Source organism: Hydractinia symbiolongicarpus, chromosome 2 (assembly GCF_029227915.1).
Source record: "Hydractinia symbiolongicarpus strain clone_291-10 chromosome 2, HSymV2.1, whole genome shotgun sequence".
In the NCBI taxonomy this organism is placed as follows: domain Eukaryota; kingdom Metazoa; phylum Cnidaria; class Hydrozoa; order Anthoathecata; family Hydractiniidae; genus Hydractinia; species Hydractinia symbiolongicarpus.
In genome coordinates this window covers 16,295,871-16,321,309 of record NC_079876.1, presented here as the reverse complement: position 1 = coordinate 16,321,309, position 25,439 = coordinate 16,295,871, and the positions used below count along the sequence as shown (strand labels likewise).

Below are 25,439 nucleotides of genomic sequence, written 5' to 3'. Positions count from 1 at the left end.
TACTTGTAAATAACTGCATTTTATATTTATAGTAATACTAAAAATTACACATATATGCACAGTACCATTATGTCTGTTTCAGAAAATACATTGTTTTCGAAGAGTGTGACAGTATTGCTAAAAGATTATGAACAAAGGTTTGTTCATTTATAAAAAACAGAGTTCAAACTAGCACGTCACAATTTAAAATATGTCAATCAAAATGGCATCTTCACAAATTACTCTCTAAAAAAATTGGTAAAATTGCGATTCATATTTTTTATCAATGGTTTGTAGTATCGCATATTTCTAAAAAAATGGTTGTTGCAACAAATAAACCATTTTCAATGGATTAATTCCAGACCAAAGTTCCAAAGAGGTTTCTTGTCAGCAAATTTTTCCAAACTGGCTTTATGTAATGGTTGCAATATTTTTTTTATTTTTGTTTTCTATTGTAGAACATAATTGTTTAGTTTTGAAAACAAACTACCAATACAAGTTTTGGTTGTTATTTGTTTTTATTTTTTTCCAGAAAAACAGTATTAAACATTGCTGTGTCATTGAGACCAACATCATCTGCTATTCATCACAAGGTAACTATTTTTTTAGAATGTTTTTTTAGGTATTTTTTTGGTGTGCATAGTCTTTTTAAAGAGGAAAGTGTATAATAGCATGCACATATACATGCACACTAAATAATTTAGATGAAGTATTGAAACATACAAATTTAGTGTGGCCACCATTCTCTGGAAAAGGTGGGAAGTTTTAAAATTGGCTCAAAAAGTCATGGAATTGTATATTAAATTTTAATAAAAGTTTGGTATTGTTGTTGTTTAAAACTCTGTTATTGACATCTAAGTTAACTTATGTAAGTCAGAAAGTGTTGTTTCAGTCATAAAAAGCTCAGGGAAATGGAAATGAAAATTGGTCAGTCAGAAAAGGCCTACTTAATTTGTGAGATTTATCAATTGTTTCAAGTTAATTTTTGGTTGTTACTTCATGCTATGAATAAAAACTAACATTTAGTTTAAAAAAGGATGTATTAAAATTGCTTGTACTTCCCATGTGGGTGTGCCCAGAACATTTTACAAAGATATTTTTACTGTGTGAATTAAATTCCCACACCCAAAGAAATACTCTTTTAATAGAAAACTGTCTGCTAATCTAAAATTTGTCTAATTTTATAGCTGCAAAAAGCAGAAGCAGCTATAACTATTTAAATAAAATAAAAGCTATGGGCACAACAAATAGTACTAACCACAAATTAGCTTCCAATTTAAAATTATTAAACTACCAATTTCTTTGTATTTTAGGAATTATATGTTCAACTGACTGATTCAACAGATCTATTTTTCTTGCAAACACTGACGTTGAGTGAAGACGATTTCCAAAAGTAAGTATTTTTTGCAAACAACTCATGCAGGCCTTGCCATGTATAAGATCCATCATTTACATTTTAAATGATAAGTTTTTTTTTTTGAAATTACCTGTTGCAACCCTTGTAAGTCGGCATTTTAAATAACTTTTGTTGCAAGAATATCACAGCAGTTGTGTAACCTATGTCAAAATATGTTTAACTACTTTTTCATACCAACGTAAAACACTTGCATGGTGAATCACACACCCCAAGCTATTGTTTTCTTTGTGTGGACAACCTTTTCAAACATATATATATACATATTCACTATGCACATTACAGACGGAATTAGCCTAAGAGATTTTTTATAATTGCTGTAAATTAGGTCAAATTAAACAATCTCTGGCATATAGGCTTGATTATTGTTTCTTTTTAGGTTTTATTCTAACTCCAAACCTCCTACATTCTCCTAAAATTAGAAAATTAAAGCTCTGTATTCACTGTTGGAGCATTATATATAATATCTTTACTGCTTCCTAACAGCATGAACTCTAAAATAATATTAAGCTAAAAAACTTTAAATTCATTTAAGTGTTGTTATTAGTATTTTTTACTAGTTTAAACATGAATGAAATTTGACATTCAATGTTTGTATTCCAAAAAAATTCTATGCTTAATTGTAAAATTAATTAATTGGTATTTCTATGCTGAATTGTAAGACCAATTCACAAATATTTGTATACATATCATCATTAATATCTTTAATTAGCTGTCATCTGTCTGTTTGTGTATCTGTTATGGAAACATGAAATGCGATATATAAAAGACAGGTTGACAACAGTTATATAATATTTGTGTAAAGACATGCAAAGATTTAAAAATTGATCACCCATGCTTTTTCTATTTTCAAGCCAACATGAGCGAAGACTAAAACTCTAAAAATTTTCCTAATATGGAATCAGCCATGCAACAGGGTTTTTTATAAAGACTTAAACATTCACTTTCAAATTAATTCTGTCCCTTAAAATAATAGAACTCCAATAGTTTCTTAGTTTATTCTTTATTTTTTCTAGTTAAAAAAATGTTTATTTTCATAGCAATTTTGAATAAAAACATTCACTTTTTTTTTTTTTTTTTAATAGCTTAAAGAACCAACAGGGACTGCTGGTTGACTTCTCTGCTTTTCCGCAAAAGTTTATTGACTTATTGGAACTATGCATCACCGAACAAAACAATACAGTGCCAAGGTAAACATTTCTGGACTCACGTAGGAGTTTAGGAAGAGGTTTTATTTTTTTGCTTTAGTGATGTAAGCAAAAACCAAACATTCTTCCATTATAAAAGGTAAACTTCACGTCATGTAATGTTACGTCATATTGTCTTGGGCTACTTTAGTAAAATCCGAATTATGTAACCTATCAACATGACCATTTTTTGAGTTCTTTTATAGAGACTGGTTTGAATAGTTCTGTGGTGTTAAGTTTAAAGGGGCACTCCAGTGAAAAAATATTTTTTGAAAAAATTGTTATTTTGATAAGACAATGCAAAAAAATGTTAGAATAAACCTTTTACAATCGTTAAAAATATTTTTTTATATCTTAATCGGGTCTGTAAAAATCTTCAATTTTAAATAAATTTGCAAGGTCGAGGGGACTAGGTTCGAATAAATGAGCATACGTCACATTGTGCAGAAAGTCCGTGAGCTCAGCAGCACACCTTCTAAAAGTTTGTTTACTTACTGTTTACATTGTTCGTTGATAAGACGTCTTGTAATAATGACGAAGATTATAAATTGAAAACATAGAATCAGATAATTCTCTTCATGAAAAACACTTTACAAAGCTACAGCCACACAACTTCGAACCTCTTGAGTCTCACAAGGGAGAAATTAATAATGATGCAAAGTGACGAGCTGTCTGTTACTGACTCAAAGCAACGCTCTTAGCAAAATATTTTCTTTGTAAAGAAATAAAAAATATATTTAATCGCTTTTTTTAACATTCGTTTTCTCAAAAAACTTTATCATTCGCTTCAATAAAAAATCTTTCCTACTTTACAGCCAATTTCAGTTCAGTAATATTTTTCCTCCGCACAAATGCAAACAAATTTTATGTAACGTTGGAATTTTCTCCGTGATGGAGGACAATTGAAATGCGTGATTGAAAGATCGAATAATGTTTGGGTCGTGATAAGTTAATAAAATGGGGGTATTATTATTGTGTAAATAAAAATCATTCTTATGATTATGATAGGTCATAAATGTGTTGCAGAAGCTACTGATTTATAAATGGTTGTTTTGACAAAGCTTTTTTAGAAACTGCATTATCAGCATTACATAGAGCCTTAAACAGTAACAAAGATTGAAGAAAATGGGTACATTTACCCCCTAACAATATTCGACATGTCCTGCCATTAAAAAGGTTTTTTTTTGAAAAACAAAGAATAGAAACTTGAGCGCTACGAAAGATACATGTGTAACTAGAAAATTTTTTTGTCGGTGATTGTATTGGAAATTGGTATAATGTTCTTTTGTTTATTATAAAAATACACAAAACGTTATTTGGTTGTGTTCTGTGGATATAAGTACAAATAATGAAATGAGAAGAAATGAGAAACTTTGATCGCGTTCACCAGCTAAATTGGCATTTTTACAAAGTGGCAATATTTTAATATGGAAATTTATTTCCTGGAGATCTCTTTTAAAAGAACTATCTGTGAAGTGCACCAACTAAGTATAAAAACTTTGATCGCTTGGTAGATCACCTGCACGACGTATTTTGTTTAGCCTTTTTTGTTTGAGTTCTTTCTTTTTCACAGACGGGATTCTGTGAAATCTTACTTCTTTATACTTTTCTGGCCGATTGTACATCGAAACGCAAAGCAACTAACCATTTTTAAAAGATTTAAACGTAAATTACATACAAAAAGCGATTTAATGTAAGCTATAGGTCTTAACATGAGCGTTCTCTGCACTCGCCTAAACTTTCTGCACGATGTGATGTCATTATTTATAATCGGGTCCAGTCCTAAATGAAATTGCGCCTGCTTGTTTTTTATGAGAAAAAAGTTGAATATGCGAAGGCTAGTACAAAAATTTTAAATAAGGAAAACAAGTGAAGTAAGTTTTTTTTTGATTTCTTATGCTTTTCTGAGTACGTATAAAAGAAAAAAGAAAAAAAGTGATTTTTACTGGAGTTCCCCTTCAACTTTTGAATGCATCAAGTAAAATATGACTCCTTAGGATAGGCATGAGTGATAGAATATTAATCAGCTGAAGATATTTCTCAGTTTGAAAACATGGCTTTTATAGTTTGTTTAAGTATTAGGCATTAGCTGCATGGAAAGTCTTTACAGGATATTTTCTTGCACTTTTTACGTTCAGTTAAAAAGCCATTGTCACAGCCTAAAATAATGCAATTTACTTTGTGTCTCCCATGCAGATACATGGTGTGATTTTTGAAATGAGAATTTTTGGTCTGTTAATTTCATATTCAAATCTTTTTTTTATTATTTTTGTTTCAGATTTCTACTCCATTTTACAACCTCCAGCCCATCGCATGGTGTTTTGGATGTTGTTGAAACTAATCCATTTAAACACTTAGTTCACCTGTCATTGAAGTTTGTTGTTGGAAACAACGAAGAAATAAAAAATTACTTGGCTTTATGTTTAAAATCCTTGAAAGTGAGTGTCTTTATAGTAGATGTGCTTATTTTCTGCAGTTACAAAGGTCCAGGAGCATCAACAGTCACAAAGTTTGAGGATCAGAACAAACGACGGATGCACATGGTTGCTAAACAATAGTGTCCTACTAATTCGACTGTATAGCTCATAAAGTTTAATTGAGCTTTGTCTATGGAAAATTAGGCTTGTTGTATAGTTAGGTGTCTACGTGCAAAAAAATTGGGACATCGGAAGTTATAAATGCAATTGTTAATTCAAACTTAGCTAAAAACTTTAGTTAAGTAGTATGTTATATTACAACTTTACATCACTAAATAATGTTAAATAAATAAATAAAAAAAATGTCAAGAAAGACAAAAAAAGTTGATAATCTTTCTTCTCTATGAAGCATATTTCTTTGACTTGTCATATTTTCGACTAAATAAAAGTATTTTTAGTCTTTCTAAGACTTTGTTTAAAATTTTCTGCATACTTATGACACAGCTGTAGCTGCCATCCATTTGGTAAACTTTAAAAACATTCTATCCATAACATGAAAACGATTCCACAGAGCAAATGTTTCTGTTTTTATGTTTATGAGAAAACTCTCTAAAGCGTCGATACGTTTAAATAATTCATGAATTTCTTTACATGCGGTGTTATGTTTTGCTACATCCTTTCGCATCATCTAAAAATTTATTCAAACATAGTTTTACTTGATCAACATTCTACTTTCACACTTTAAGCTTGAATTTTTTCTTATGTCAAAATGCTAGCAAATTTGTAATTTTGCATACCTGCGCATGACACCCTGCCAAGTAAAATGAACAATCAACAAATTGATTGGGACAATTCTTTTTGTGCTTGATGATCTAAATAACACAAATTCAAAAGCTGAAAATTTTAGTTTGAGCACTTATTGGTATTTATTAATGTTAAGTAGCGTGGTTTGTTAATTGAAGTATAATATACCTCGTCAGGGTGACCAAATTCACCACACTGGTAAGGGCATTCAATTGGTTTAATGTGTGATTCCTGCAAATGAAAATTTAGTTAAAAAAATTATAAAACAACTCTGGCTAAAGGTCCTTGAACTATCAAGATTTTTGTTCATGCATCAGTTATTGAAATAGGACATGTAAATTTGAAGTCGTTGTGCCAAGCTGAATATACCATATTCCAGGAAATTAATGAGGCATAAAATAAACAATCACAGAAATAACACAATAACACAAAGAAAATTAATACAAACATAACATCTAATAAAAATAATTCAATTTTTTCAATTTAGCTCTTTTTATCCTTAAAATCTGCCCAATAGCATGTCTTACATACAGTTGAGTAAACATATCAGGACAATACTAATTTTTTTGCGTCAATCAAGCCAAGATGTATTTCGATTGCTAGAAAATTATATATGTTTAAACTTTATTACACGTGAAATTAATTTGTAGCCTTTTTAACGTCCTGGGGGGCATTTAATTAACATTAATGTGCCTCGATAATTTTCTGGAATATAGGTAAGGATAAGAATAGACAAGAAGATAAACATGGTAGATAATTTGTGTCTGGCGTGAAATACTTCAAAACTTACATTCAAAATGGCGTCAATCATATGGTTAATGCGTCGTCTTCTTTTGACTTGTCTTTCGGTCATGCCCTTACGAATACTTAATTTTCTTTGTGTCACCATTCCTGCATGTGTGGAATTCTTTGCAAATTTAGATCTAGAATTTGAAGTTTGAAACAGTTTTATCTGCTTCATCAAGTTTAGTTTAAATTATAATAAGCCTAACTGGACACATATAATTTTTATTGCAGTCATCAGTAGCAGTAGCCTAATATATAAACCCACTATGATATAGAAAAAACTAAGAACCTGTCATCTGTATGTATTGTGTGTTGTATGCACAACCAAAATTGTCGGATTATAAAGTTGAAGATATTGTTTAAAAACATTACAATCTTCCTTCCTTTCAAAATGTTTTATTTGCCTTATGATGTTTTGTTTGTTTTCATGAATACTTCAAACAATCTTGTTATTTTTTCTCGTAATGCTGACAAATTTTAAACAACAAAGGTCCAGACGAATGTGGAATTTATTAAACAAATAAAATGTTAAAATAGGAAGATAAATAAACATAACAATAAGGAAGGAAGTGAAGTAATGTTTTCTATGACAAAATATTTTGTTATAGCGAAAAATGTGACCTGTTTTTTTTATTTGTTCATTTCGAATGACTTGTTTGGCATTTTAACTTATTGTTTCCTTAGGTGTTGCAAGTACATTTTAAAACAGTAAGTTATAATAGATAATGATAACACAGAAGCAAAAATTCTGATGATAAAACAAGTTATTTTAAGCACAAAACAAAAAAAACTCATTTAAAAATAAATATTCACACTTAAGTAAAAGGTATTAGATTCAACATCAAGTTTACTGAGACTGACTAATAATCTCTTTGTATTTAAAGTCATGAAATAAGTCATCAACAGTTACTAAAAATAATTACTTACATAAATTTTTTTTATTCTTCTTATATCTTCCGATTTGTTGCAGAATTAATGCATGAAAAAGGTACCAAAAGTAGTTTATTTAAAAATTCAAAAGAAGTAGTTTTGTTTTCAGGGTTTTTAAATGGAAATAAAACTTTTGACTGTGAATAAGCTATTTATCCTGCTAAGAGCTTTTTCGAGGCATCCAAGAGCTTTAGAGTGGAAAACTGATCAAATTATTTGAGCAAACAAAGCCTGCATTGAAATTTTTCTTTGTGGGCAAATATAAATCTACCAACATTGGTGATTCAATATCATATTAGAAAACTCTATTTTCTTATTTATTTCTGTAAGAATTTGTATCAAGTTAAAAGCACATGACTAATCTTTGTTTTAATAAAATTTTGTACATTAGATTTTATATTGGATACTTGCATTGCCTTCCATTTTAGAATTAACTTGCATAAGGGTCTTCCAGTAAAAGCTAGAAATGTAGAGCTAATGACAATTTTTTATCAAGCTTATTTTCTGCTCAAGATTTTGCATCAAACTTTAATTATGCTGCATAAATTAGGCATCAGAATTATAGCTTAACTCTTGTGAAAAAATCGAGCTTGTTTTATGTGTGAAAACTTGGAAAGTTGTCTAGGAATATTTTATTGTTTTGAAAAATCTTTATCGCTTTTCTTTATTGAGCTTAAAGTTTCGCTGATTATGCGAAATTATTCATTGTGATTGCTGTAAAATTTTCATAACGTCTATTTAAATGGCTTAACACATATTTAACCCATATGCCTTATTAAAACTGGTAAATCCAATACCTCACCTAGAGCTACTTCATGATGTCATGCATAATAAGTTGGAATTTTAAATTCAAAATCTAAAAAAAGGATTCCAAACCTTTTTTCCACTTTAAATTTTGTCAGGAGGTCGAGTCATGCCAGAGACTATAAAAGTGTGAATCTATCCTTTCTGCTTAGTGTTCAGCATGAGAATAGGATTGATATCTTAGGCGGTTGTCTAGTTGAACGATTGCTGTGCTTGCACGACTTTGTAGCTCCAATGGGAGCTTTAAATGCTGTAGTACCCCCTTCGCCCTCGTTGATAGCAGTACCAATAGGAACTGAAGAGGCTTTCCTGGGTAAATAATTGCAATAATAATAATAATAATGATAATAATAGATTATATGAGTGAATAAATTAACAAAAAAAATATCGAAATAGTTCTCATTGCTCGTTCTAGACATCTCAGTTTGTATATTTTTGTATTGCAAATTGGCCTTCTAATAAACGTACATGTATGATCTATCTCACTTATTAATGAAAGTATGAGAAAAGAAGGTAAAAATGTATTAAAAAATTGGTTTTATGCGGAAAAACAGTGTTGTGAAAAATTTTTTTTTAAAGAATTTCTTTTCCAATTGCTTTTATTGGATAGAACATAATTTATATAGGGTTCTAATTTTTTGATGAAAAGTTATGTTTGTGATGATATCATCAACTGATGTTTCTGAAGCAAGTGAGATCACCCAACTATGTGGACAACAGGTTGAAACAAGTGTTTCCTAGTTAACCAAGCAAAAGAAGTTATCAATTTTCTATATTAATTTATTCAGTTATTTTACCCTTTTAGTATAATATTTGTAAGACTAACAATTGTGGAAATACATTGTCAACAAAGCATGTCAACAAAAAAAATTGAAATATGTATAAGAGGAAAGCAAATATATCAGGTCTCCTGTGATGTACTGATTAAAACAGAAAAAAATATGAATTAACACAAACCTTGTTAATAAGCAACTCCATTCTTAGAAGATATTTGAAGAAAAATTCAAAAAACTTTGCCTTGGTCTTTTCTGTTGTTTTTGCAGAGTAAGACTTTATTTTTTTCCTCGTAAATGGGACTCCTGTTGATCTTCTATCCAGGCGATTACTAATAAGAATCACTTGGTGGTGGGGTTTTAATTGTGTTGAACCAGTATCATTGGTAATTCGTTGTGTTTAGTCAGAGTGGTGTTCAATAGTGTTGAGTTGAATCAATCACACTCATTTAGCGTTGCGTTATACACAGAAAGAACTATTGTTAAGATAACCTACAGGTTAGTCTTTATATATATTCCTATTTAACAATGGTAGCAGAGGAAAAAAAGTGAAATGTCAAAAAGTTGGGTCCCCCCACCATCATTAGACAAAGAGACGAGTTACAAAGATTGGAAAAAAGAAGTGCAAATATGGCAAGCACTGACAGAATTAAAGGCAGAAAAACAAGGGCCAGCTATATTCATGGGCTTAAGAGGGAAAGCTAAAGAATCCGTTCTAGAATTAGACATTGAACAGATAAGTGCAGCAACTGGAGTAAAAGCCATTACTAACAGATTGGACAAAATATATTTAAAAGATGAGAATCAAACTGCTTACCTAGCTTATGAAACCTTTGAAAGATTTAAGCGACCACCTGAGATGAGTATGAATGACTATCTTATAGAGTTTGAACGGTTATACCATAAGATCCAAGGACATAATATGGTACTTCCTGATGGAGTGTTGGCATATAGAGTTCTACAAAGTGCCAACCTTACACCAGAGCAGCAACAGTTAGCAAGAGCAACTTTAAATGAACTACGGTATGATGCAATGGTACGGCAGTTAAAGAAAATATTTGGGGATACGGTGGCCTCATTAGGAACAAATACTGAAGTAAAGATAGAACCAGTTCTTCAGGCAAGTGCAGATACAATTGAGCAAAATTACTTCACTCAAAGGGGGGGATATCAACGCTCAAGGTTTAGAAGAGGAAGACCTGCAACTGCTTCAAATCAGAGATATGCAGGAAGAAAAACCAGACCCAACAATAGAAGAATGAATCCATCCGATCAATCTGGAAGTCCATGAAGATGCAATATTTGCGAATCTATATATCACTGGGCTTCAAACTTTCCACACTCTTATGAGAACCAGGAACCTGAGGATGTTAGAAAAGATGACAGTCATTCTAAGGTTACGTTTTTTGCAAAAATCAGAGAAGATGAAATGCAATCTCTGGTCGGCGAAACTCTGTCATGTGCAGTTTTAGACTGTGGTTGCACAAAGACCGTTTGTGGTAATACTTGGTATCAATGTTTTATTGATAATCTTGAAAATGATAGATTGCCCGAAGAGCATCCCAGCCAAATAAGATTTAAATTTGGAGATAGTGAAGCAGTTTGTTCTATGAAAAGAGTGTCCTTACCTGTAATTATTGGCTCAAACGAAGTTTATCTGGAGACAGAAATTGTCCCAAACGAAATTCCTTTGTTACTGAGTCAAGCTTCCATGAAAAAAGCAGAGGCAGTTTTAGATTTTATCAACGATTCGGTTACAATGTTTGGAGAATACCATCCTTTAAAATTTACCACTACAGGTCATTATTGCATACCTTTGAACAACAACATAATAGAGATGGATGGAAAGAAACATGACCACTTGTTACCCCAGGTTGCCTTTGTTTGTGCAAGTACAAAATCAAGAAAAAGTAAGATTATCAAACTTCATCGTCAATTTTGCCATCCAAGTGCTGAAAAATTAAAATTTCTCATCAAAGCATCTAATTCCTTCTTAAATGACCGAAGTGAAATTATGAAAGTCATCGATGAAGTATCAAACTCTTGTGAAGTGTGCATCAAATACAGAAAACCAAGACCGCGCCCTATTGTTGGCTTACCAATGTCATCAGAATTTAACCAGTGTGTGGCTCTAGATCTTGTGCAACTTTCGCAATCATTATGGTTTATCCATATCATAGATGTTTTTACCAGATTTTCATCAGCAAAATTGACAAAGACGAAAGACAAAGATGTAATAACAGATATTATCTTTGAAATATTATCTTTGAAAAATTTTGTTCAACCAAGGAAGTTTCTAGCTGATAATGGTAAAGAAGTTGAAATTGGATCCCAACATTTCCTTGAAATTTTAGAAACTTAAGCTTCCATTACAACTGATCTTATATTCTGATGCTTCATTTGGGAACCTTCAAGATGGCAGCTCTCAAAGTGGAATTTTTATTTTCCTGAAAGGTGTTGAGAATCTTATGGCACCTATCACATGGCAGTCTAAAAAGATTAAGAGAGTTGCGCGTAGCACTCTTGCTGCTGAGACACTAGCTCTTGTTAATGGTATTAATACATGCATATGGGTGAAGAATGTGATAAATGAAGTGTTGAATACTAATCTAGAAGGCATCTTATGTCATACAGATAACAAATCATTGTTTGAAGCTGCCCATTCAACAAAATCTTTGGAAGACAAACGGTTAAGGGTTGATATGGCTTCCCTTAGACAGAGTATCAATCAGAAAGAGATTGAATTGAAGTGGATTTCTACCAAACATCAGTTAGCAGACATGTTAACAAAACAAGGAGCAAATAGCACACTCTTAATGAATGTGCTACAAAGGGGTCATGAAGAATAATAGGGACCAATTAAATGTTGAGTTATGAAAATTTGAATATTGTGTTCAAAAATTAAGTTTTTTTGAGTTTTTATCTTTTAGAATTTTTATGTTTAAATTCCACACAAGTAATCACACAAAGAAAGAGAGATACATGTAGTGATGACTTAACCAAGACTAGTACAGTAGAGGGTTTTGGTGAAAAGCCAGTTTTGCCCCTAGACCACTGTACTAAGCGAGTAGGAGTCGCTATAAATTCCTCTCAACATTCGAATAACCAACTGAACGCCAAACAGAAAGAAAATAGAGGGAGATTGTTGATCTTCTATCCAGGCGATTACTAATAAGAATCACTTGGTGGTGGGGTTTTAATTGTGTTGACCCAGTATCATTGGTAATTCGTTGTGTTTAGTAAAAGTGGTGTTCTGTAGTGTTGAGTTGAATCAATCACACTAATTTAGCGTTGCGTTATACACAGAAAGAACTATTGCGAAGATAACCTACAGGTTAGTCTTATATATATATTCCTATTTAACACTCCTGCTTTGCGTACATCATAATAAACTGTGTTTGTGGCCTCATTTTTCGCTTTTGTAAATATTACATACCGCCATGCTTTAGGAAAGCTATGCATAAGACAAGAAAAAGCTCATAATTTTTGTTTAATAATAAAGTTTATTAAAAAAAAAATTTAATAAATAATTCTCTCTTCTCTAATAAATCTTTCTTCTCTGTCATTGTTTACGTATCTGTGCAGGCACAATCCATCTATAAAATGCAAGAGAAAAAATAAGTAGAAATGAAATAGTAAAAATATTTTTCATCTAAATGCAGTAAAATTTAAGTATACAAATGAAAAGACACATTATTTTATTTTTATTATAATTAATTATTAAAGAAGTTAAAAAAGGGTATTTCCCTTTAGACCAAAAGCATGTTGACCATTCACTGAATACTTTGTCAACATTTGACTAGAAACTAGAATTCAAATGACCTTTGTGTGCAGGATAGCATATTAAAATTACCTCTCTATTTATAGGCTTATTCAGCGTAACCAATCTACTGGTTATGGCGCAAGTTTCCTGAACCCCTGTAATCTAAAAAAAAAGCAGTATGTAATCAACAGAAATGCTGATAAAATTATTTAAATATATCATAAATTATGTTGAAAAAGAACTACTTTGTGCATCACTAACATATACTGCCTGGCAGTGAGCTAGATTCGATCCGCGGTCCCCAGTACAAATGGGCCATGGTAAAGAATCACCTATATATCATAAGTTGATTGCATTTTTGTATTTTGGAAATATCCAGTCAAAGTTGTATAATTTGAATTATTTCCCCCTCCCCCAATCATGCAAAACAAGGTTAACTATAGTAATGTTGCAAGCAAATGATAAAAAACTGTTAGCTTTAAAACATTTTTTTCTGATATGTTTGTTTCTCTAAATTTTCTTTGGCACACGAATCGTGACTTAGGAAGTGAAAACCTTTTGACAATGTTGTGAGTGTTCAGTAGACCCATTATCAAGTCTTCCAATTAACAGCAGAAAATATGTGTTACAAAATGTTTCCGTACAATTAATAAAACGCCTAAGTAAATAAATACAACGGAGCTGATCTAATATTAATATTCAATACGATATTCAATACGCTATCACGTTGAATAAAGAGACTCTCTTTGACTTCAACTACAAAATGGTTACTTCTATGAGCAAGAAACCACACAATTGTTTAATTTTTTAATTTAAAAAAAAGACATTGTAATCTTCTGTGATTTCTCTTCATCGTGATGTAATTGCAAATTTCGAATTGTGAGTATCATGTAATTATTGCACATTGGTTTCCATAAGAACGAAAGATTGCACAAGTAAATTTTATGGCTATATCATCATCATCATCATCATTCTCGGCTTAACGTCTGTTTTCCATGCTAGCATGGGTTGGACGGGGTATATTAATGACCCTCTTCCAATCTGATCTAGATTGTGTTAGATCTAAACTCAACTTCCTCTCTATCAAGTCTGTCCTTATAACCTCCTGCCAAGTCTTTCTCGGTCTGCCTCTGGGCTTTGCCCCAGGAACTATCAAGTCTCTACACTTTCTTACCCAATTATCCTCCTCCATTCTTTCCAAGTGCCCCAGCCAATTCAATCTTCTTATCTGGATAACATCTTTAATTCTACAGAGACTTAGCCTGCTTCTTAGCTCATCTGAACTCTTTCTGTCTCTCAGACTGGCATTACACATCCACCTAACCATTCTCATATCATTCCTTTCTAAACGGTCAAGATCTTCCTGCTTCACTGCCCATGTCTCACTACCGTACAACATAACACTTCTTACACAGGCCTCATACAACCTACCTTTTAACTCAATTGACAGGACTCTGCTAGTCAATAAAGAAAGTAAGTCTCTAAACTTTTTCCAAGCAGAACCTATCCTGCAAGTAACACTTCTTCCAACACTCCCTTCACTGCCCAACATATCACCTAAGTAACAGAAGTTCTTAACTATCTCTAACGAGCCACTGTTGTACATCATTAAAGCTGGAAATACTTTATTCTCTATAATCTCACCTTTGCAACGCTTGCATACAAACTGTATGCCAGCTCTTAACCTTCCACTAATACTACTGCACTTCTTATGTACCCAATGCTTGCAAGTCTGACAAAAAATTGAGTTACTACCAACCCCTTTCCTGCAAACTCCACAAGGCCACTTTCCAACTACAAGGTCACACTTGGCTGCAATGCTACTTATCATGACTTTAGACTTTGCTGTGTTTACCTTCAGCCCTTTCTCTTCTAGTCCTTTCTTCCACTTCTCAAACTTTTCAACTAATTCTTCCATCGACTCTGCTATGAGAACCAAATCATCTGCATACAATAACTCCCATGGGCAACCTGTTCTGAACTCCATCGACAGCGCTTCTAAGACTAGAATAAACAACAAAGGACTAAGTACAGAACCCTGATGTACACCAACATTTACACTAAATTCATCACTAAGTGAATCGTTAATCCTGACACGACTTCTAGCATTGCTGTACATAGACTGAACCATCGTAACTAGCCACTCATCCACACCTAATTTTCTCACAGCCCACCAAATAACTTTACGTGGCACTCTATCAAAAGCTTTCTCTAAATCTACAAAGGCAAAATAGAGATTCTTTCTCTTTCCTAAATACTTTTCCTGAAGCTGTCTGAGTAAAAATATTGCATCTGTAGTGCCACGCCCTGGAACAAAACCAAATTGCATCTTATCTATATCAATTCTTTCTCTAAGTAACTTATCAATCACTCTTTCAATAACTTTCATTACTTGATCAACCAACTTCAAACCTCTATAGTTACCCCTTTCTAATGCATCACCCTTGCCCTTGAAACAATTCACTATTACACTCGACTGCCACTCACTCGGAATAGCACCATCCTTTATAATCTGGTTAGCAAGACTTGTAATAAGCTCAACTCCAATATATCCAGATGCTTTTACCATCTCTGCAACAATACCTGATACTCCTGCAGCCTTGCCAATCTTCATTTTCCTAATAGCCTCCACTACCCATTCTGTCTTGATCTGCATGGCTGGCCCTTCTACGACATCATCATCAGACAAATTATCCTCGTCCCAATCAAACTCAGTGTTAAGCAACCTCTGATAATGATTCTTCCAAGCTACCCTTTTCTCCTCTGTGCTAGCCAAAACACCTTCATCATTACGTATACACTTCTCACCTACAATATCTTGATTAGTCTTCTTCATTTGCTTTGCTATCTTGAATACCTCATTGCGCTGGTCTTCCCTTCTTAACACATCTGCAAATCTGTTTCTCTCTGCTTCTGATTTTGCCTTATACACTGCTGTACGAGCCCGACGCTTAGCTTCTAAGTAAATATTTTTACTACCACCTGACTTCCACTCTTTCCAAAGTTTCCTCTTTTCCTTTATACACTGGTCAACCTCATTATTCCACCACCAGGTCTGTCTATGTCTAGCTGGTCCTTTCGTCCACCCACAGGTATCATCAGAAGCTTCTAGAAGACAATTCTTCACAAAATATTTTTGCAAAACTTCCCTTTACTCTTGCTAAAACGTTAGCAATGAGAAATTTTTCAAGAACGATTATGTTCAATGTTTTTTTGTGTTTCTTAAATTATATTTGTTTGTATATTTTCTTTTTTAACCTGAAAAATTTTTATTTTTATTCTTGTTTGTGTGCAATTTTTCCTTCTTTTTTTTGTTTTTCTTTAACCCTATTAAGCCCGGGCTTTTTTGGTTCGGTAAAGGCACGGGGGGCACTTGATTTTTAGAGAACAGCTGAGAGTTAGAACATAAAACTTGGCCAGTAGGTAGTTTCATCTATGACGTCATCACTTTGAGTATGACGTCCTTGATGAAAGGTGGTACTTGAAAACTACAAGTTTTGAATAGATATCTCTGAAATTTGTTTATTTTACCAAAATTTGTTCAAAATTATATTTAATAATGTTAGTATGACTAAATAAAATAAAAATATAATCAAATTGGTAAATATTAGCCCGTGTTGGGAGAATTTGTTTACGATCAGAAGACTATTGTTAAATGAAATACTGGGATTATAAATAGACTTTCTTTGATTTTGTTCACAAAAGTCAGCTAACAATTAGGACTTAAAAGTTGCTAGTTATTAGTATTAGTATTTTTATACATGTCAACAAATATTCAAGCTATATAAAAAACTTGAAATAAACACTATAAAATTGATAACGTTCTTGGCTCTAATAGCTGGTCCGTATTTTTTCAAATTCCGGTCTGTAAAATATACCACCTGTTTTTTTTCACCAAATAATAAATACAATACTTCATACATTCCACCAAATACTCAAGTTATAAAAATTGAAAAAACATCATATATATATACTCTATATAAATGGCATATAAAAGAACAAATTTCAGATTCTTTACCCCCTGCAAAAAATGCCTTACCCCTGGCATAACGACTGATATTTTTGCAAACATTTTTTCATCTTGGTAATACCAGATAAAAGTTAGGAAAATTCACAGAAGGGCAAGGAATATAAAGCATTTAAAAAAAAGGTTACAGCACATTAAAAATGCTGCAGGTCATTATGCCCAACTTGGACTGCAAATTTCATGATATATATTCTAATGATCTATGTTATGTGTTAAAAATGAAAAAAATTTTTTTATTTTTTCTTAGTAATGATTAAGAATGACTATGAAGTTTAAACTTTTTTTAATTCAATGTACACAAGTTCTAGAACGCAAAATCATGTTGTGCTGTGCTGTAACCTTTTTTTTAAATGCTTTATATTCCTTGCCCTTCTGTGAATTTTCCTAACTTTTATCTGGTATTACCAAGATGAAAAAATGTTTGCAAAAATATCAGTCGTTATGCCAGGGGTAAGGCATTTTTTCATGTTGGGGACAGGTTAAAAATGTTAAAATTTGTGAACCCCAAACATGAGAAGCAAGTGTCTAAGCTCTTTTTACAATTCTGTCTTAATGGCATTTAAAAATGTACAATGATATTTTCTTTTTCTACAATTTCGTTTGATGATTTTTAAACAATTCGCAGATCCGCAGTGATATTTTTGCTTTTACAATGCTGTTTTATTTTTTAAAAACATACTCTTTTGCTGTCATGTAGAATCGGTATAAAAAGTATCCTTTCTTTATTAATAAAAATGAATATTTCGGTGATTCACACATGCACATGCCATAATTATTTTATGTACTGCTTTTGGCTTCTGTCAAGGTGTCTTAAGAAATTGCTACTAAAACTTTGCTTACTATTTGTAACCCACCTACAAAAATAATATCAAACTAATATTATAAGACCACGAGTTAAACAAACAAAACTATTTCCTTTCTTCAGAAACAATATGGGAAACACTTTAATTGGTTTTATTTTCTCCTTATGCTCACACTAACATGTACAAAGTAAAAATTTAAAGAAAGCATTTCAGTTTTTCAAAAGTAGTTTAGCAAATTGTAAAACCAAAAATATCACTGCAGATCTATTGTTTAAAAATCCTCAAACGAAATTGTAGAAAAAGAAAATATTGTACATCTTTGAATTATGGGTTATAAAAATAATAAGATAGAATCAAATTTTTAAACATTTTGCAGTACAAACGCAACTGCCACATTTTGTATTTTAAGGGCTGACACATTAAAGTTGACAGTTAAGCATGGCACATGCGTGTAATCATTCTCTACTGAGAACGGTTCACCCTCGTTAGTTTTAGTATACAGAGAAAAGAAAAAAAATTAAATAAATTTATTACAAATAAAACAAGACTAAAATTGCATATTCCAGCCACATTTAAGAAAACGTTTTATCCAGCTGGTACACTGGACACATTGATTTATTTTATTTTGTTTTTATTTTGAACATTACTAAACGCACCCTATAATTTGAAACAATTTAAAATACTGCTAAAATAAAAATGCAAATCTCAAAATTTTTACTGGCCGGTTTAACTTAACTGCACTTATTCCCCATGTATTTAATTAAAAATAGTACCATTAATCCAGTTGGACAGACCAATATTTCGTCATACCAAAAAAAAAAAAAAAAAAATTAATGCTAGATTTTCTGATCTGTGATTTTTGTCATGTGACTTGATTAAAAGTTATCAGGAAACTTGTGTAGTGGAGATTCAGCTTTAGAGTGGATGTAGATTAGATTATTGTTTCAAGCAAGTTGTGGATAATGTAAATGTGTTAAAGAATAGAAACTCTAATCAGCAATATTGAGCACTTTTATTTGTTTATTTATTAGTGCAATTCAGAGAAGCCAATTGATAACCTTGTGATAGAGCTTTCCAGTTGTGGGTTTAATCCCATGGTTAAATCATACTAGAGATTATCAAAGTATAAATCGAGCCTTAAGCGTTAAGCATGAGAATAAAATTTATGTGTAAGGTAAATGTCTATTTGGTGTCTAATTGGTGGTTGCTTTACTTGCATGACTTCCTTTCGTAACTCAAGTGGAGCTTATTAGCTTTGCAGGACATATATAACAGTATTAATGCAAACTGAAGAGGTTATCTTGGGTAAATTATCATAATTATGGTAATAATTATAAAATTAACCAACATACTTGATTGTGGGTGTCCTGACTTTGTTGGCTGGCAAAGTGATGAATATGTTGGCTGAATGGTTGATGAATTTGTTGACTTGCAACTGTACCAGTGATTAGATGACTGACCTTAAAATCCTGTTCATGCTAGAAAGAATCAAAATTATTTATGTAAAGACTGTAAGAAGTTTTTCTCTAACCAAAATACATTACTAAATCTGTAAAACACAGGTGTTATAAATTTGTCATGAGGGGCTCACCTGTACGGCCGCCATTTTTACGGATAATTGCTATCAATAAATCAATAAATTAATAAAGTCTTTTACGGAACAGATTTTAACCGGAATAGTATTAGCCGGATAATGGAACTCGTTATATTTCAATGGAATGAATAAAAAAAAGACCTGCTGGGCCCATTTTTTTTTTAATTATATATTAATCTGTCTATTGCATTTTATCTATTGCAATTTTTCAATAGAATACTTACCACCAATAAAATACATATGAATTCCATGTTTGATTTTGTCTAAGTCAAAAACAGCCATTTCCTTATGTAATAATTTGTTGTCACTAAACAATTTTATGCTAACATTCTGTCATGTTGTCATAGTTGCTGGTATTTTCTTGGTAATGTAGTAGATATTCTGTAGTTATTGAACTGTTGCTTCTAAAATAAATGATAACAACTAAAAATGTTAAAAATGTTTCATATAAGAATTCTATAATAAAACAGGAAATTGCCAAATATTGTTTAAATTTTTGGGATAATTTATCATCAGTGATAAAAGTCAAAAATTTTAATAATATTTATAAAGTCCTGAAAATCCATTTTTTCCAGTAGTAAGGAATAAAATTAACAGTGTAATATAGATGTCATAGACATCATAGAAATACATACCTGTGTGAAGTTATTACCTTTCTTGACGCTACATTTTATTGACAGTATCAGCAGACATAGTTGCTTACTCCCAGACAAAATTATTTAGCTGCTAAAGTTTTAGTGCAGCACCTAAAAAAACAATTGAAGTATTATTTTTTGAACCAATGCATTAAACTTCTTTAAAAAAAGCCTGTATGTCCATCCAATAGCATTCTATCGAATGTATCAAAATTTTAAACTTTATCTGAATCTTTAAAACATTAATTTTTAATACAAGGACTATAAACAAAAATTATTCACAATGAATTGATGAACTCTAAAACAATTTCCAAGAAGTCATAAAACATTCATGTTAAAAAACCATCAAAAAGAATGTTGAATAGCCATTTCTATTTCAGTTATATGAAAGCTACAGTTATTTTCTATTTCTTGCTTCAACAAATATGACAAATAATCTATTTTTAGCTTCATTATGTCCTGGAAAATCACATTCTATTCATTATCAAAATCTCATCTCCAGCATCTACAGCCTTCCTTTACTTGATAAACAAAAAGTGTTTCTCATTAATTATAATTGAAAATAGGGTTTAAATTCCCTTAAAGAATAATATACTAACTCCTACATAAATACCAATACAAAATTTTTACTCAGTGTAATACATTTTAGTAATGATCCGAATTGATGTCCTTTTCAATTTTTACATAGGCTTTTAAAATGGGTTGAATTAAAATAAGATTTTATAATTTCTATTAACCACTCCCTACAAAAGCACTTGTTAGAATATATGAGCATTTATTAAGCTTTGAGACATTTACAAGTGTTTATTTAAATAGGGGTGGTTAAAATATCTTGGGCACTAATTCGAATCATTACAAGTGGTAGAATGTTGTGTATAATCCATACTATCTGTCTATTAATCTGCATGATGTGAAGTGATGAGGATTTTTTTTCTTATTCTGTTCTTATTTCTGCGAATATGGTTATTATATTATATTATATTAATTCTATTGTAGAGGCTATTATAGAGGCTTAGAATTCCTTAAAAAAATATCAGCTGACAATTTAATTAAAAACGTTTCTTTATTGTTCTATAAAATAGGACATTTACTAATGGCATTATAGTTACCCTGTGCATGTTTGTATTTTGTTCTGTATCCTGTTTATTTATTCTCTTCCGTATAAGGTTTTTAAAATTTAAGTTGACTATGCTCTAAAAAAGCAAAAGTTACGCTGCAAATGCAATTAACAGTTGAAGCAACGGTTTAATAATAATAATCAAAGAGCTAGGCACATACAATTATTTTTGTCCAAAAAGTATGTGAATGTCTTTTTTTGGGAATTTTCTGAGTTTTAATTTCTAGTTCTTTTTTGTTTGTTACTTCCTCAGCAGAAATACTTAATTATCTTATAGGTTTCTGTACAAAATTATATATCCTCAAATATGTATTTTAAAATATATTTATTTTTCATTGTCAAAAGATAGTACTTTCGCTAGAGTTAGAAAATATGGTGTGGAATTTTGTGTATAGCTTAATTTAACTAAAATTCTGGTCTGGTCGAGTGCACAGCATTTAAAAGTATACTAAGGTAAAAACTGTTCTTGGGCCTATGTTATAGTACTTAAAAATTGTTCTTTTACATTTTTTTCAATATTACAATTCGACACAAAGTTATGAGATTAACGTCAAATGTTGAAAAAATCCAGAAAACCATGACCATCTTGGCATATCAAAAGTTGCTATTTCGTAAATGTAACTGCATAATTTATGCAGTATAATTAACTTTAAATACCTTAAATGCAACGAAAAAGGTCTTCATCATCCTCACATCATTTTCCACCTCAGGATCCTGTTAAAAGACACTAGTCAGGAATTTTCACACAACATTTACAATTTAGAAAACAAGGTCATCTATATTACACATTAGTATTACATTAGTATTGTTTTAGGCTGCCAATTTAGTTGAATAAACTAAATTGATTGACAATCTTTAAGATTTACTGTCTGTAAATATTTTGTTTAAGATTGAGGATCAATAAAAGGCAAAGCCCCTTTGAAGTAACGTAACAATTGTTTTAGTTACTAAGCATCTTGTTTAAGATGTTGTACCTTAGAAACAATTCAGGAAAGTTTATTTTGCTTGACCGAATGATTCTTCAAATGTAATATCAGGAAACACGTTGTATGTAGGTTTGATTTTTTTTAGGAAGAGAAGACTGTGTTAGAAAAAAATTTTTCAAGCAAAGAAAGTGAACTATCAAACCGAGTATCTTCCACCAACCAGGTAGGTTCAATTCACATTCTTACATAGGAAGATTTTATTTCTTGTGTTACCTTTTAATATTATTGGTTGTCTCCTTCTCTTCTGTGGTGTTTGCTTAGTTGCATTATCCACGAGAATTACACAGTACTGAAAAAAATATTTTCTTCAAGAACTAAAAATTAATCTTGGTAAACAATGCTTTTTAATTTATGGTTTTATATTTTTCCTTTTATTTTAAAAAAGGGGAAAGAAGCAAGGACTCCATGGTTTTTTGTTTTATAATTTTTATTTATTTATTTATTTATTTAATTGTAAAACAGCATGTAATAATTTTATATAAAATCAAATTACTTTGCGAAACCTGTTATATTCAAGTTTGTATAGCAACCAGTAAAAATGATGGTGGTCCTATAAGTGATGGTTAGGCTTGTATGAATAGGCCATGAATGTGGAACAGTAGTCCTGAGAAATTTGGATGTTTTTATCTTGCTGTGTTAATCCAGCAATTCGATGTGTTTAGATATTAGCAGATAGAACAAGGGAGCTTGATGAGTTAAAGATTCAGCTGAGAGATAAACTGGGCGAGACAACATCTCAATTGAACGAACAAGTCAGCAGAGAAAAACAAAACCAAGAGAAGGTGAAGAAAATGTTTTAAAAAGTTTTAATATTTACACATCCAGGGAAAGAGTAAAATAATTGTCTAGTTACTATCTCATTTCACGCCTCCTCATAACTCCTCAAATCTCCTCAAATTCAAAAGGTCTTTTCAATCCTCCTGAAATCTCCTCAATTTTTTTTGAAAATTAGGTTTTCTTCTCAATTCTGCTCAAAAAGGTTTTGACATTTGGTTATTTTTTATATATGTTTTGTTTTTTTATATTATTTATTTTTAATCACCACAACTTGTGTTTGCTGTGGCCTGCAAACATTACTTTTTTGTTGTGTTTGTATTGGAAGCAAAGTTTCTTAGTTATCTTTTGTAAGAAAATATTGAGATGACAGTCTGTGTGTTCCTTCATTTTTACAAGTGCAAGTTTTTCTCCTCAAATCTCCTCAATTTTGTTTTGAAAAAAAGAGTGGGAATCCTGTGTATATTTTTCATTTAAATTATTAACTGACTTCTCAATTCTTAGAATGAATTTGGATAGAAAAGGCCCCATTGATACTTTTTTGGTATCAAATATCCTAAAAGGGGGTGGATTAAACCACTTCAATTAACTTCTAAATGACTTGTGCTGTGTTGATGAAGTATAGAGTTAACTTTGTGAAAGAAAAACTAAACAAAACGCCTATTTTGCTTGTAATTTCGACACTTCTCATTATTTTCAGTTGCGACATTCTTATGAAGAAAGATTAAAGAATGAAAGACTCACATTTGATGAGAGATATAATAAAACGGTGGGTTTTTTTCCTTTTATTTCTATTGGTCAAACTGACACTTATTCCTTTTATTTCTATTGGTCAAATTGACAAGTTATTCGAAGGCCTGAAAAAATTATTGTCCCATAACCAGTAGGCTATACTACTTTGATTATAACTATTAAGATATAAAACATTGATGTTCTTTCATTTCATTTTTATGGATTTCTATTGATTTTTATTGATTTCTATTGATTTCTATTGATTTCTATTGATTTTTATGGATTTCTATTGATTTTTATTGATTTCTATTGATTTCTATTGATCAAGTTGAGTGAGACATAAGTTACTGAAAGACCTGAAAGAAGAACTGTCTTTCCTGATGTTGCTTGATGTTTAATTTCTATTGATTTTTATTAATTTCGATTTATTCTATTGATTTCTATTCATTTCTATTGATTTTTATTAATCAAATTGAGTGAGACATACTGAAAGACCTAAAAGAAGTATTGTCTTGTCTGATGTTGCTTGGTGTTTATATTCTGTTGATTCTAACTTGTCATAAATCAGGAAAATTATTGGGTAATGCTACTTCTGACTACAACATCATCTTGAAATGTAGGGTCTTGCATGCAGTGTGTCGTGGTTGTTGAGATATCACGAATTGATCTTAATCATTTTTTTTGTTGGTTTAAAATGTCATTCGTTTTAGGTTCGAGAACTTGAAAACAGGTTGAGAGAGTCACAAACGAATAACAAGGTGAGTTTATATGCTAAAAAATATATTCTGTGTTGCATATTTATAAAAAAATATCTAATTATATCGATTATAATTCACATTATTGATGGAACCTAAATTTTTTATTGTTAGTAGAGTAGGCTTTCTCTCACTACACAGTGGTTAAATAAATATTGAGCAACCTTTGTCTGTCCCAGTATACATGGTTCAGACAAAAATTGACACTAAATTGTTTTCTATATAACAGAAACTGACCTGCAGTCTTGAGTTTGCTAGTTTTATTTAAGGTGCAGATGCTGTGAAAACATGGTTCAGGCAAAAATTGACACCGTTAGTTTCAGTAAACTAAACAAAAAAGTGAGAAGTCTGTAACAGTTCAAATCGCTAAAAATTATTTTCTGTAAATATATATATAACAGAAACTGACCTGCAGTCTTGAGTTTGCTAGTTTTATATGTAGACAGGGCATATAGTCTAGCAATCTAACAAAATGCCTAATTTAACTTTTTATTGTGGAATCTGATAGATTAGGTAGGAAGCTTCAAAAAACCACCGAATACCTTTCCGGGAAAACTTCCGGCGTCACGTGACTGATGGCGTCAAATGCGGCAAAAATTGTGCACAAATCCTGCGATAACTCGTGAACGGTATAAAATATAAACTTAAAAATGGCATATTTGGCATCGGCTAAATAAGACCTTTTGAATGATATACAGTTTTATTAGTCTGCTACATATTTGAAATTTTCCTCCTCCGCAGCGACCACGAAATTACTTTTTGAAAGTTGTTACTCGAATTGCGCTATTCAAATAGAAATTCTCGAAAACGTGATTCTAAAAACAACCGCTATTCATATCTTTACTCGTAAAACATAATGGATATTATAGAATAACAGGAAAAGCCCCATTGAGAGTTGATATGAATGTGAGTCGGGGCACCTGAAGATCATTCCGGTGTTGTGACGACAAAGCGAAGTTATGTTAGGTGAGAAAATGAAGTTTGAAAGAATGAATGAACTTGCTTGTTAGTTATGGGAATATCATTTACATTTCTCTACAATTTCGTGCATTACTCTTTTTGATCGCTTATGTGCTGGTCGAGTTCGATTGTTTCACCACATTCAAAAAATATGAAAGAATATGGCCCTATCGTCTTCATTTCTCAGTCTTGAACAAAC

General features: G+C 31.4%; 2 protein-coding genes across 2 annotated transcripts in view; one reads left to right on the top strand and one right to left on the bottom strand.

Moving 5' to 3' along the window:
• Positions 1–13: 13 nt before the first annotated feature.
• The window catches only part of LOC130629674 (spindle assembly abnormal protein 6 homolog), a 38,347-nt gene continuing 12,921 nt past the window's right edge, over positions 14–25,439 (top strand). The window contains exons 1-9 of the mRNA XM_057442971.1: positions 14–137; positions 512–572; positions 1,293–1,372; positions 2,479–2,583; positions 4,859–5,018; positions 22,105–22,182; positions 22,682–22,801; positions 23,494–23,562; positions 24,236–24,283. Coding sequence (XP_057298954.1) covers positions 55–137; positions 512–572; positions 1,293–1,372; positions 2,479–2,583; positions 4,859–5,018; positions 22,105–22,182; positions 22,682–22,801; positions 23,494–23,562; positions 24,236–24,283 — 804 coding nt within the window. The 5' untranslated portion in view covers positions 14–54. The remainder of the gene's footprint in view (positions 138–511; positions 573–1,292; positions 1,373–2,478; positions 2,584–4,858; positions 5,019–22,104; positions 22,183–22,681; positions 22,802–23,493; positions 23,563–24,235; positions 24,284–25,439) is intronic.
• On the bottom strand, positions 5,250–7,046 carry LOC130629679 (uncharacterized). The gene is made up of 5 exons (XM_057442985.1): positions 6,877–7,046; positions 6,592–6,724; positions 5,970–6,032; positions 5,795–5,869; positions 5,250–5,685 (listed from the first exon to the last, which is right to left on the bottom strand). The coding sequence occupies exons 1-5, from the start codon at positions 6,954–6,956 to the stop codon at positions 5,491–5,493; spliced, it is 546 nt and encodes a 181-aa protein (XP_057298968.1). The 5' UTR covers positions 6,957–7,046; the 3' UTR covers positions 5,250–5,490.

What these genes read in the sequence shown, in the direction of transcription:
- LOC130629679 (XM_057442985.1), bottom strand. Translation starts at nt 6,956, where the DNA reads ATGTTTTTAAACAATATCTTCAACTTTATAATCCGACAATTTTGGTTG. An exon ending in AATTTGGTCACCCTGACGAG is followed by an intron (nt 5,870 to 5,969) that starts GTATATTATACT and finishes TGTGTTATTTAG; the next exon opens with ATCATCAAGCACAAAAAGAA. An exon ending in TGGCAGGGTGTCATGCGCAG is followed by an intron (nt 5,686 to 5,794) that starts GTATGCAAAATT and finishes ATAAATTTTTAG; the next exon opens with ATGATGCGAAAGGATGTAGC.